General features: G+C 39.5%; 1 protein-coding gene across 4 annotated transcripts in view; it reads right to left on the reverse strand.

Annotated features, from left to right (window-relative positions):
- The window catches only part of STK38 (serine/threonine kinase 38), a 66,516-nt gene that overhangs the window by 11,735 nt on the left and 42,022 nt on the right, over positions 1-12,759 (reverse strand). For all 4 annotated transcript variants that reach the window (XM_049890689.1, XM_049890698.1, XM_049890676.1 and 1 more), the window contains 3 exons: positions 9,666-9,789; positions 7,178-7,332; positions 747-849 (listed from right to left, as the gene is read on the reverse strand). In XM_049890689.1, the coding sequence (XP_049746646.1) occupies positions 747-849; positions 7,178-7,332; positions 9,666-9,789 (382 nt within the window). The remainder of the gene's footprint in view (positions 1-746; positions 850-7,177; positions 7,333-9,665; positions 9,790-12,759) is intronic.

Below are 12,759 nucleotides of genomic sequence, written 5' to 3' on the forward strand. Positions count from 1 at the left end.
CTACATGAAGTCTTGCTTTTCTGTCAGTAATTCTATCAGTAATTCATCATGACACATTTCCCAGCAAGTCAACAGGCCCAAATCACAGACTCCAAGCCTTAATTTAGAGAATCACACCACAGAGTTCTAATTAAATAGCACTTCCAAGTGGGTCATATAGCCTGACAGGAGATGGAAAAGCTTAATCAGAACTACAGGACATTCAGTCTATATCAGAAATAAAGGTCCCAAAGTTGACCTAAAATATTCATATTTCCTCAAACACAAATTTCAAAGAGTAGTAATTGTTGTATTTCCAGGACTGCTGAACTGATACGTTTTTTTACACAGCCTTCTCTAAGACGACCGGTATTACAGTTTCTATAGTTTGATAGTGCTCAAGTTAAAGTATCTTTAAGAACCTTAAAGATAAGGTTCTTTCTACCATGATAGAAAGAAACACCTACGGTAAATCTAGTCTGGAGCTGTTCCCCGGACTTCTACTTTTGCTCGCCCCATATTCATCCCAAGTAACCTTCCCAGCAGAGCTCCAAATAAAGCTTACTCTGACTTCTGCCTTAAACACACTCAGCAGCACTCATCTTGCCTCACCAGGCAACACAGGTCAGTCAAACCTGGAAAGGCATTTTTATTCTCTGAAGACACGTGCTTCTCCTAATCTGTCCTGCTTAGTTTGGTTACCAGGGGAATGGCTCTCCCAGGCCCACTTAAGGGACAAAAAGGCCAACACCACTGTCAACACTTACTGAAATCACTGGGGAGGCTGTGGTTCAGATTCCTATAAAATTCTGTCCTATGTGCTTTTTTCAGTCCTGTGCAAAGGCCGAAGTCCGAAAGTTTCACATGGCCCTACAGGGAAAAAGAAACAAGATGATGGGTGGGCGAACATTCACGAATGTGGAACAGTAACTTTTCCAGGCTCCTCCCAGACTCCGTGACATTTCCACAGCCTAAGTATACTCCCCCTTTTTTCTTTTACTACAGGGAAACACAAGTAAGAGAAAATAAATTTTTCAAAGATCACCCCAAATCCTACCATACTAATAAAACTATTTTCATTTTTGCGTTATCTTTATCTTTGTCCAAATACACACTTTTAAAAATAGCTGGACCCTCCATAACATCTAGACATAAGTTTACTACCTCTTAAACTAATTCAATCAAATCGTCCTCTGTGTTTCTAGGTGTTCTTCAAAATTACAATTTTTAATGTTTTACACAATAGTCAATAAACTTAATACATTATTGTTTACCTACCCACCCCCCCAATCCTGGATGTTTACTCTATTTTCAATTCTTTGCTTTCACATCATGAATGTCAGCCTTGGGAACCCTATGGGGTAGTTCTATTCTGTCACATAGGATCGCTATGAGTCAGAATCCACTTGATGGCACACAACAACATGGCTCTGATTGCCCCTGTGACAGAGTGGGCCTGTCTAACCATACCTGGCATAGAGGAAAATCTTCATAAATGCTATTAAATGACGAGTAACTTAACAAATCTTTGTTCATAAAGGTTTTTCTCCTTTTGAATTATTTCATTAGGATAAATTCCAAGGAGTAGACTACTTCAAAGACAAAGGGAATAAGCATTATTCTCTATTTTGTTAAATGCTGCCATACAGTATTCCAATTATAAGCCTCTGGCTTTATAGCTGTCTTTACAGAAAACTCACACCTCCTAGGAGTCAAGCACCACAGTCAGTGCTTCAAACCTGTTGCCTCATTTATAACTCTGAAGCCACAAATCGCAGGCTCAGAGAAGTTAAACAGCTTGCTAGTGAAATGGTAGAACCAAAGCCAGAAACCAGTCTATGCTCTTTCCCCCCAGGCCAGAATCACTTCTTCTCTCCAAACCTCCCTTCCCTTATCTGCAAATTGGGGATAATAACATCTTCCTAGCAGGAATGATGAGAATTAAGGCATGTGAGGCTCCTAACATAGTGCCTGGCACACAACTAGCCCTAAGTAAGAGGGAGGTGTCCTTGGGGTGCTGAAATCTGAAGTAGATGAGGTGGTGAAACAAAACAGAGAGAAGGAATCCTGATGTTTATGGATCTACATTGCTCGTAGTGGTGGTGTTGTTAGGTGCCGTTGAGTCAGTTCCAACTCATAGCGACCCTACGCACAACACAACGAAACACTGCCCAGTCCTGAGCCACCGTTACAATCATTGTAATGCTTGAGCTTATTGTTGCAGCCACTGGGGGACTCATCCCTCCAGACAACACGTCCAACGTATGTAAGACACAGTCTCGCCATCCTTGCCTCTAAGGAACATTCTGGTTGTACTTCTTCCAAGACAGATTTGTTCATTCTTTTGGCAGTCCATGGTATATTCAATATTCTTCACCAACGCCACAATTCAAAGGCATCAATTCTTCAGTCTTCCTTACTCATTGTCCAGCTTTCACATGCATATGATGCGATTGAAAATACCATGGCTTGGGTCAGGTGCACCTTTGTCTTCAAGGTGACATCTTTGTTCTGCAACACTTGAAAGAGGTTCTTTGCAGCAGATTTACCCAATGCAATGCATCTTCTGATTTCTTGACTGCTGCTTCCACAGCTGTTGATTGTGAATCCAAGTAAAATGAAATCCTTGACAACTTCAATCTTTTCTACCTTTATCATGATGTTGCTCACTGGTCCAGCTGTGAGGATTTTTGTTTTCTTTATGTTGAGGTGCAATCCATACTGAAGGCTGTGGTCTTTGATCTCCATTAGTAAGTGCTTTATGTCCTCTTCACTTTCAGCAAGCAATGTTGTGTCACTTGCGTAACGCAGTTTGTTAACGAGTCTTCCTCCAATCCTGATGCCCCCTTCTTCTTCATATAGTCCAACTTCTCGTATTATTTGCTCAGCATACAGATTGAATAGGTATGGTGAAAGAATACAACCCTGACGCACACCTTTCCTGACTTTAAGCCACTCAGTATCCCCCTGTTCTGTCCGAACAACTGCCTCTTGATCTATGTACAGGTTCCTCATGAGCACAATTAAGTATTCTGGAATTCTCATTCTTCATAATGATAATTTATCATGAATCACACAGTCGAATGCCTTTGCATAGTCAATAAAACACAGGTAAACATCCTTCTGGTATTCTCTGCTTTCAGCCAGGATCCATCTGACATCAGCAATGATATCCCTGGTTCCACATCGTCTTCTGAAACCAGCCTGAATCTCTGGCAGTTCCCTATCAATATACTGCTGCAGCCGGTTTTGATGATCTTCAGCAAAATTTTGCTTGCATGTGGTATTAATGATATTTTTCTATAATTTCCACATTCAGTTGGATCACCTTTCTTGGGAATAGGCATAAATATGGATCTCTTCCAGTCAGTTGGCCAGGAAGCTGTCTTCCATATTTCTTGGCATAGACGAGTGAGCACCTCCAGTGCTGCATCTGTTTGTTAAAACATCTCAACTGATATTCCATCGATTCCTGGTGCCTTGTTTTTCACCAATGCCTTCAGAGCAGCTTGGACTTCTTCCTTCAGTATCATCGGTTCCTGATCACATGCCACCTCTTGAAATGGTTCAACATCGACTAATTCTTTTTGGTATAATGACTGTGTGTATTTCTTCCATCTTCTTTGGATGCTTCCTGCGTCATTTAATATTTTCCCCATGGAATCCTTCACTATTGCAACTCGAGGCCTGAATTTCTCCTTCAGTTCTTTCAGCTTGAGAAACACCAAGCATGTTCTTCCCTTTTGGTTTTCCATCACTCTTTGCACGTGTCATTATAATACTTTACTTTGTCTGCTCGAGAGGCCCTTTGAAATCTTCTGTTCAGTTCTTTACTTCATCAATTCTTCCTTTTGCTTTAGCTGCTCGAAGTTTGAGAGCAAGTATCAGAGTCTCCTCTGCCATCCATCTTGGTCTTTTCTTTCTTTCCTGTCTTTTCAGTGACCTCTTGCTTTCTTCATGGATGATGTCCTTGATGTCATTCCACAACTCGTCTGGTCTTCGGTCACTAGTGTTCAATGTGTCAAATCTATTCTTCAGATGGTCTCTAAAATCAGGTGGGATGTACTCAAGGTCATATTTTGGCTCTCATGGACTTGCTCTGATTTTCTTCAGTTTCAGCTTGAACTTGCATATGCGCAATTGATGGTCTGTTCCACAGTCGGCCCCTGGCCTCGTTCTGACTGATGATATTGAGCTTTTCCATCATCTCTTTCCACAGATGTAGTCAATTTGATTTCTGTGTGCTCCATCTGGCGAGGTCCATGTGTATAGTTGCTGTTTATGTTGGTGAAAGAAGGTATTTATAATGAAGAAGTCGTTGGTCTTACAAAATTCTATCATTTGATCTCTGGCATTGTTTCTATCACCAAGGCCATATTTTCCAACTACTGATCCTTCTTCTTTGTTTCCAACTTTCACATTCCAATCGTCAGTAATTATCAATGCATCTTGATTGCATGTTCGATCAATTTCAGACTGCAGCAGCTGATAAAAATCTTCTATTTCTTCATCTTTGGCCCTAGTGGTTGGTGCGTAAATTTGAATAATAGTCGTATTAACTGGTCTTCCTTGTAAGTGTATGGATATTATCCTATCACTGACAGCATTGTACTTCAGGATACATCTTGAAACATACTTTTTGACGATGAATGCAACACCATTCCTCTTGAAGTTGTCATTCCCAGCATAGTAGACTATATGATTGTCTGATTCAAAATGGCCAATACCAGTCCATTTCAGCTCACTAATGCCTAGGATATCGATGTTTATGTGTTCAATTTCATTTTTGATGATTTCCAATTTTCCTAGATTCAAACTTTGTACATTCCAGGTTCTGATTATTAATGGATGTCTGCAGCTGTTTCTTCTCATTTTGAGTGGTGCCACATCAGCAAATGAAGGTCCTGAAAGCTTTACTCCATCCACGTCATTAAGGTCAATTCTACTTTGGGGAGGCAGCTCTTTCCCAGTCATCTTTTGAGTGCCTTCCAACCTGGGGGCTCATCTTCCAGCACTACCTCAGACAATGTTCCACTGCTATTCATAAGGTTTTCACTGACTAATGCTTTTCAGACGTAACATAGACTGCCGGGTCCTTCTTCCTAGTCTGTCTCAGTCTGGAAGCTAAGCTGAAACCTGTCTTCCATGGGTAACCCTGCTGCTATCTGAATACCCGGGGCACAGCTTCCAGCACCATAGCAACACGGAAGCCCCCACAGTACGACAAACTGACAGACACATGGGGGCTACATTGCTCAAGGTTACACAATTACAAGTGGTGGGGCCCAGGCTTGAGCCCCAGTGACTTCACCATCTGTGGTCTTTCTGTGAAACCATACACACTGCCTCCTTCAGGAATCCTCAGGCTTTAATGAGCAGGGTACAGGAGCCCTGCTCAGATGCGTCAGGTGTTGTTTTGTTTTGAAAGAAATTCCATTAGGTTGGCTATATGTGTGCAGCAAGGTAAGCTGCCACACAAGGACAGTTTAGAGCTTACTAACTTGCTTATCATTTTTTCAGAATTTGCAAATAACTTGTTCTACAAGCCAAGAAGAGAGTTTAATTTACAGTTCTCATGATTATATATTTTACTTGGATATCTCTAAGAAAGGAGTATGTCTTAAAAAACAGCCCCTGGAGCAAATGCTACTTAAAGTCTAGACTTTCAGGGAGTTCTGTAGTTATTCTGAGTAATCAGCAGGAACTCAACACTTACTCATTTTCACTTCTACAATCTATGTGATTGAACACATAAATGAGGTTGCTCGTGAAGAGAATTTTACTTTAAGTCTGGGTTAGCGTATTGTAAAGGGCAAATCTACAACTAACAGGGTCCCCCACTCCCCCTCAGCCATGTTGAGTCCCCAAATTCTTGGCCTTCAATATGTTTGTTGGACCAGAGCATAGACCACATTACGGCACCTAGGGCATCTAAACTCAAGACCACATAAAGTAGGGCTAGTGGTTTATTAAGATTATATTTAAAAAAAAAAAAAAAAGAATATATTGGGACTTAATGAACAGAAAAATATTCTTTTTATTTAGTATTCAGTTTTTAAAAGCAGAGTTGCTTTTAAAGCTATTTACTTTTTGGATGCTAATTTATATAAATTATTAACACAAAAAGTACGGATGCTATTATGACAAAGTCATGGTTATCTTTGAGAGATGAGATTGTAGGTGATTTTTCTTCTTTATGACTGTTTATATTGTTCAAATTCTCTTTGTATATGCATTATTCTTATAATAAAGGAAAAAGCTATTAAACAGAAGAAACTGTCTGACAAGACTTCTGCCCTCTTGAAACAGAAAGATAAAGGTTTTCAAAAAAAGCAGGCAAAAGAATTCAGGTATTTGCCTATAGTTACCAAAAAGACAGCAGGAAAGAAAAACACCCTACAAATTAAATTTACTTTTCTATTAAAAAGAAAAATTCAGTCAAGACAACAAGTGTACATAACAGAACATTCTAGAATTTTGGTGTTGGAAGGGACTTCATAACATCTCTTGATCAATATATTCATTTTATAGATAAGATAGGTCCACTGGGTGAAGAGATTTGTCAAGTGCTATCCAGCAATTTAGTCTGCAGCACATGAATTCCCTACTAATTCACTATAAGCTTAGGAACCAAACAACTAAGCATACCTACATGTCTAAAGATAACTATAAACAGGCCATTACAGAGGCGGAGCTGACTCTTCTTTAAGCAAAGGGCATCGGATTTGGAACCTAAACTTTTTTTCTTTTTCTCTATTGAAAAATTGGGGGGCTATGTTTTTTTTTAAGCCTCACTTCCTGGTCCTCGGTTGGGTTCCTCACCCACTCAGGAGGTGGCCCAACAGAGGGGCTCTCAACAGGCGATGCATTAGTAGTTAATTACACGCTAAGAGAAGATGACTATCTTCGGCTTTATTACAAAATAACCTTCTAAATCAATTTTGTTCTTGATCATTTTCAAGAATTTATTTTTAAGCGCAACGTTCAATCAAATCATAAAATCACAGTATATCATTCAAGCCTTTCAAAGAAAGGAAGTGAGAGCAAACTTACCTGTAGAAAAAGTAAAAAATATAAAAGGCAGCTTACAGCTCCACTCCTGTGATTACCAAAGGGGTGCAGGTATTAAAGCAGAGAGTGCTCTGTTCAGTAAATGCAAACTGTTCCTTCTTGCTACCCCTGCCCTCCCTGGGGATACCTTGCTGTCCAGGAGAAGGTTGTCTGGTTTGATGTCTCTGTGGATGAATCCAAGCTGGTGAATGGAGTCTATGGCTAATACTGTTTCTGCTATATAAAACTGAGTCTCCTCTTCGGTCAGGGTGTCTTTTTTCATCAATAGGGTCATCATGTCCCCTGGAGACAAAAAGATACAAAGCCACCACACACACACACACACACACACACAAACAACCCATGAGTAAGTGCCAGTTTTCAGATAAGTCTTCCCTAACTGCCAACATAAGACAGGACTAAGAAGCAGGCCTCTGCTGTGTTCCAGAGACTGACCCACACTGCCAATATGGAGGGAAATGGTAAGTGGCTTCTAACACTTAAGAGGTGAAAATCCAAGCCCTAGGAAGCAAAGCGCTTTCTCACACCTAAGCTGGCTGATGCTGACCACAGAGCTGTGATTTACATTTTACTTGTAGAAAAAAAGGAAATTTCTCTCATACCAGAAAAAAAAAAATATATATATATATGCATATACATACATATACGTACATATGTGTATATGCAGGATATATATACGTGTGCAAGATTTGCTTCAGACTGGGGAAAAAGCTGCTTTTCATTTTCCACAAATATCTATAAACCTCTCTCTTCAGAGCTGGAACTAAATGGCACTTCTGAATAGGTTGTATTGCCATTGTTAGAGAGAGATGTTAAAACGTCAAACAAAAATGTAAACGTTTTAGGGTTGCTGAAAACAAGCTCTTCAATTTCTGTTTACAAAACACAAGAACACAAACAAACAAAAAAAAGATGGGAAATACATAGCAAAGTGTTAGTCAACAAAAGCTAAAATGAACTGAAAATGCTATATACTAGAATGTGTAATAGCTGTCTCCCAGAAGTGCACACTGATATCTCCCAAGATCAGTGTTCTTTTTCCTCCAGTGTTTTATTAAAGATATTTAAATGTACACAAGAATGTTTGATGTAACTTTTAGAACACAATATCAGTATTTTGGCAGTTAAAATTTAAACTCTTTAATTTTCTGCAAAGTCAAAATTTAGTTCTTTCTACTTAATACCAGCATATAAGATGGGAGAAAGATTCTGACCCTAACTCAACAGTTAATACAAAATTAAAGAACGCATTTATAAGTAGTTTAAAGCTAAGAGAACAGGAAAGATTTCACTTTAGACTATACATTTAGACTATACGAAGCATAGAGGCGCTTATGTTAGAAACAGGAAAAAGAGAAAAGAAACCTCAGATTTTAACAAAGCATCATGCTACTTTTTGAACTTCATTTCATCTATAACTTTGGGCGAATTTTGTATTCTTGGAGAAAAGTAAGTATTTTTCCCTCAGGCAAAAATTAAACCGTTCATTAAAATGCTCTCTTTTTTGGCCCAAGACTTGAATCACTCCTGGCAGCCACACATTCAATCTGGAGGCACACTGGGGAGTTGGGGACGGTGCACTCCACGGCTCTAAAGAGCTGTGTGGCATTAGTTCCGTGCCCAGGAGAGCAGCCAATGGCCTCACCTGTGAGCATTCCCAGATGATCAGAGAGCTCAGGACAGCTGGTCTCTGGCTCTGCAGGCCAGTTTCACCAAGTGCAAGGGGCAGGGTCCAGGAGACATGAGGAGAAGCTATAGAAGATGGTACAGGTAAGGCCTGAGGAGACACATGTCAAAGGGCTCGTGACCAAGCTGGCTCCTTCTCCTATTTAAGAAATGGCACCTAAATGTTAAAGGTTTCTCCTCGTTCTATCAGCCAGACTCTTTTCTAACCTTCATCAATTGTTACTAAAAAATTCCTTATGACCCTAAGTCTAATCTGAGGGTTATCACAAGGTCAAAATATTATACTACAATTATATTTGCTTTCCTTTAGAACCAAAAAAGAAGAAGTTGGGGTTTTTTTTCCCCCCTCTCCCCACCAGCGTTTGCTCAAAGTTCAACTGCATGCTGGGAAATAGACTGTGTTCCCCAGAACAGATGGTACGTAATGTTCTGGGTTTTCTCTGGAGCTTTCTTAGGAGATGCCCAAGCTGAGTTACGTAAAACTTGAAATCTCAGAAATGAGAAACTGACTGTGGCTACTACTATAAAAAAAATGAGAAATTCATTCCTTATTAATACAAGTTATAGAGAAACAAAAACGGTTGATGCAAAGAATGTGAGAGTTTCAATTTTGCCACTTGGGTAACTCATTATACATGATTCCCTCTGACAGGAGAGCAACAGAGTCTCCTAGTTCATTCCTCTATGTTGAAAAATGAACGTCCATCTGAATTCATGAGAGTGAATGAGAAGGTAACTTTTACAGCATTAAGATTGTAGAAAGGCACCCCAGCACAAGACACATGACTGACCTCCTTTACAGACCTAAAAAAGATATAGAAAGCAACTTTGTGAGCACAATCAAAAGTAGGAAGGAGGGTTAATTATTGATGTGAGAGAGAAACCACAGAACAAGAAGAAATAATGACCTTTCATCAGCAAGTAATTACCTCCAGGCAGGAACTCCATGATTAGGTAGAGGTTTAGCTTATCCTGAAAACTATAGAACATTTTCACAACCCACAAACTGTCTGCCTCCACTAGAATGTCACGCTCCGCACGAATGTGGCCAACCTGGAGGTATATGCATTTGATTAATGACAAGCCTTGCTCTGCTTTATTAGACTGTATATTTGTTTAAACAATTTAAGCACTGTTTTGAGTATTTAACTGTGAAGATGCAAAAGAGATCTAATTTCTGCTTAGGCAAACCTACTAACTCAAAACTGAAAACATTTGACTTGAAGGTCTTCGGTGATAAAAATTTTAATGAGAAAAGGCTAAAAAATTTCAAAATCAATGGCTTTAATGCAATGGCAACTTAACGGTGCTATAAATTGAACCTCTGATTAGCTAAAATTACCGTTTTTTCATATTTTTTAATTATAATAAACTTTTATGATGAAAGTAAGTCCTCAAAATGAGATTCTCTAAACAAGTCCTATCTTGGGTCTGCAATGGTAACTGCAATAACAGTGACCTAGCTTACAATTCTAGAAGACTATGATGCCACAGCACATAGTTCACTGCTGTGCAAAGTATGTCCTCAATCAGTTCTCACTGAATTGCAACAGAAGAGCACCAAAGAAAAGTTATAGGTACAAATTAACGATATTCCCAATTTTATATCTTTACTGAAATATCCAGCTCAGGAAGCCAAGCTATGTAAGGGGGGAACTGGCAAAATTACTTAATTAAAACTTAAAATACTTCATTAAAATAATGTTTTGTAATAAAATTTACCGTATTTACTTTAAATAAATATCAGTAATCAAAACATTGCTGCATATTATCAAATCCTGCTCTGTACTCCCTTTTTATGTGTCACAAGATCCAAAGTTGGGCCGAATCAGGTCTGAATTTAAGAAGACCTAGTCCACGCCCTGAAGAGAGGTTTTAGTCTTAACATATGCTACAGATCTTGAGCTTCACAATATGTTCTAAGGTAAAAGATGTACCAAGGTTCACAGACACTTCTGTTGGAAAATTCAGCCCATGGCTGTGCTCTGTTTGATACAATGTTGTGTGTGCTTATTTGCTTTTTTGGAATGTTTTTGGCAAAGCCAGGCACTCTTTCCGTTGAGACAAGGACCCCACCCCTCTCTCCTGTCTCACACCTAATCTGCTTCATTCTTCCTGCCAACTCCTGGCGCCTGGAGGCTTCTGAGTTTGCATATTTGAGTTTTCAGTCTCTACCAAAATTGGTCTTTGGAGAATTTTTAATCGCTTCGATGTTGCAGAAAACTTACACCTCTGCGTATGACATGAGGGTGGGGAAAATGGAAGATAAGAGTGATAAGGTAAATGCTATGAAACTGCCAGGAAGCAGAGTACAGCATCTGCCTTTATTTCACCTTAACATAAATGTGAAGCCTTTGGGAAACACTCGGACATTAGCTGCTGCTAGCTGGACTGCAGCGTCAGCTATGACCTAGTCACTTCCAAACACTAAGACTATAGAAGGCAGAAGGCTGGCCTCCGTGCACCTCGGTTTCCCCCAGCTCCCTTCAGGCTCTACCTAATTCAGGGAGCCAAAGAAAAGGGAAGGCACTACTATTGCCACTTGTCACTCACACTGGAGGACAGAATGGTGGCTGCAACATTCCCTGTTTATCAACGGGGAAGCTACAATCAACTGTTAAGCACATCCTGCCCTTCTCTCCTGGAGCTGAAACAGCAGCTAGGAACCTCAAGATCTAGGAATGGAGTCACGTGAATATAGGGTAAGTGAGGGAGGAGCTAGAGGTGGAAGTCACACCAAAGGGTTCCCTCTCCCCGGTTCCACAAATATTTAATGAAGTCAGGGATTACATGCTTTTTGCTATCCTGGGCAATAGGAAAGAAGAGATAAAAGCCAGTCTTTTGTTCTACCGTAAGACTATACTAGCATCAGAACTGGAGGTTTTCCCTTTATACTGGAAGAGTAACATTAAGAAACTGGCTAAATGCTGGTCTCTTATCCTTTAATATTTTATTTTCTAAGTAGCAGAAATTTCACCCTGTGGGACAGGATAACAACCTGAACTCTCCATGGGTAGCTTTAATTCCTACTCAGTTTAATAAAAACAAACAAAACTCTTCCTCTGGATAAAGCAACTAAACCTACCAAATCTTAATATCTCTGAATCTAAATTTTGTTACCTCTACCCAAACATAAGAATGGATTTGTACTGATCTACTTCCAATTCCCACCTAGCACAAACCCACAGCATGCTTCCTCAAGATCGCCAACCCAGGTAAAGTCTGTGGCCAGAGACTTTAAATAGATCATACTGAGATCAAACCTACGGACAGCAAGGTGAGCTAAGCAATTAAGTCAGTCCATCATTTAAAATCCTAATTCTAACAGACATGTTCTTTACTTTCATTTAGAAAATTCTTACACATGTTCTTCACTTTCATTTAGAAAATTCTTAGAAATTGCTTTTGAGGAAGGCACAACATTTGAGAAAATGTTTTTACACAATATGTTCGGATCACTCTCCGTTACCATGCCAGGCACCTGGCATGTGCTACACAGGATAAATAACTGCGGATCATGATGTGTGCTTCTCTTCACAACTGTACTCTGCATGTTAATTATTTGACAAAGAGGGGTTTTGAGTCTTGGTTGAAAGTTGTGAGAAGCATGTCTCATAAAAATAAAGTTTAAGAATGCAAATATACTGACTACTCAATACAGAAGCTTTACCTTTTCCTTCTCAAGATAACTGACACTCTTTTAGTAACTACACACCCAGACCACATACTAAAGTTTAGATAACAGATAAATAGGGCCATTGTGCACTTTGAATAAGTTTAGTGTTGACAAACTATAGTGTTGAAAAATTTACAGATGGGGTATTTCACATTCTAAATCAAATTTCTTGAGAGTCTAAAGCGTCTAGGCAACACATGAAAATTAAAGAGAAAATAAAAATTCCAAATTTTGAAATGGCACTTAAATGAGGGCAGAGAAGACTTAGAGATTACACTTCCTTTCTAGAGGCAGAAAGTACTGGGTGTAGGGCCAGGCTCCACCCCCAGCTTTTGGGCTCCGTATCG

This window comes from Elephas maximus, chromosome 1 (genome assembly GCF_024166365.1).
Source record: "Elephas maximus indicus isolate mEleMax1 chromosome 1, mEleMax1 primary haplotype, whole genome shotgun sequence".
NCBI lineage: Eukaryota > Metazoa > Chordata > Mammalia > Proboscidea > Elephantidae > Elephas > Elephas maximus.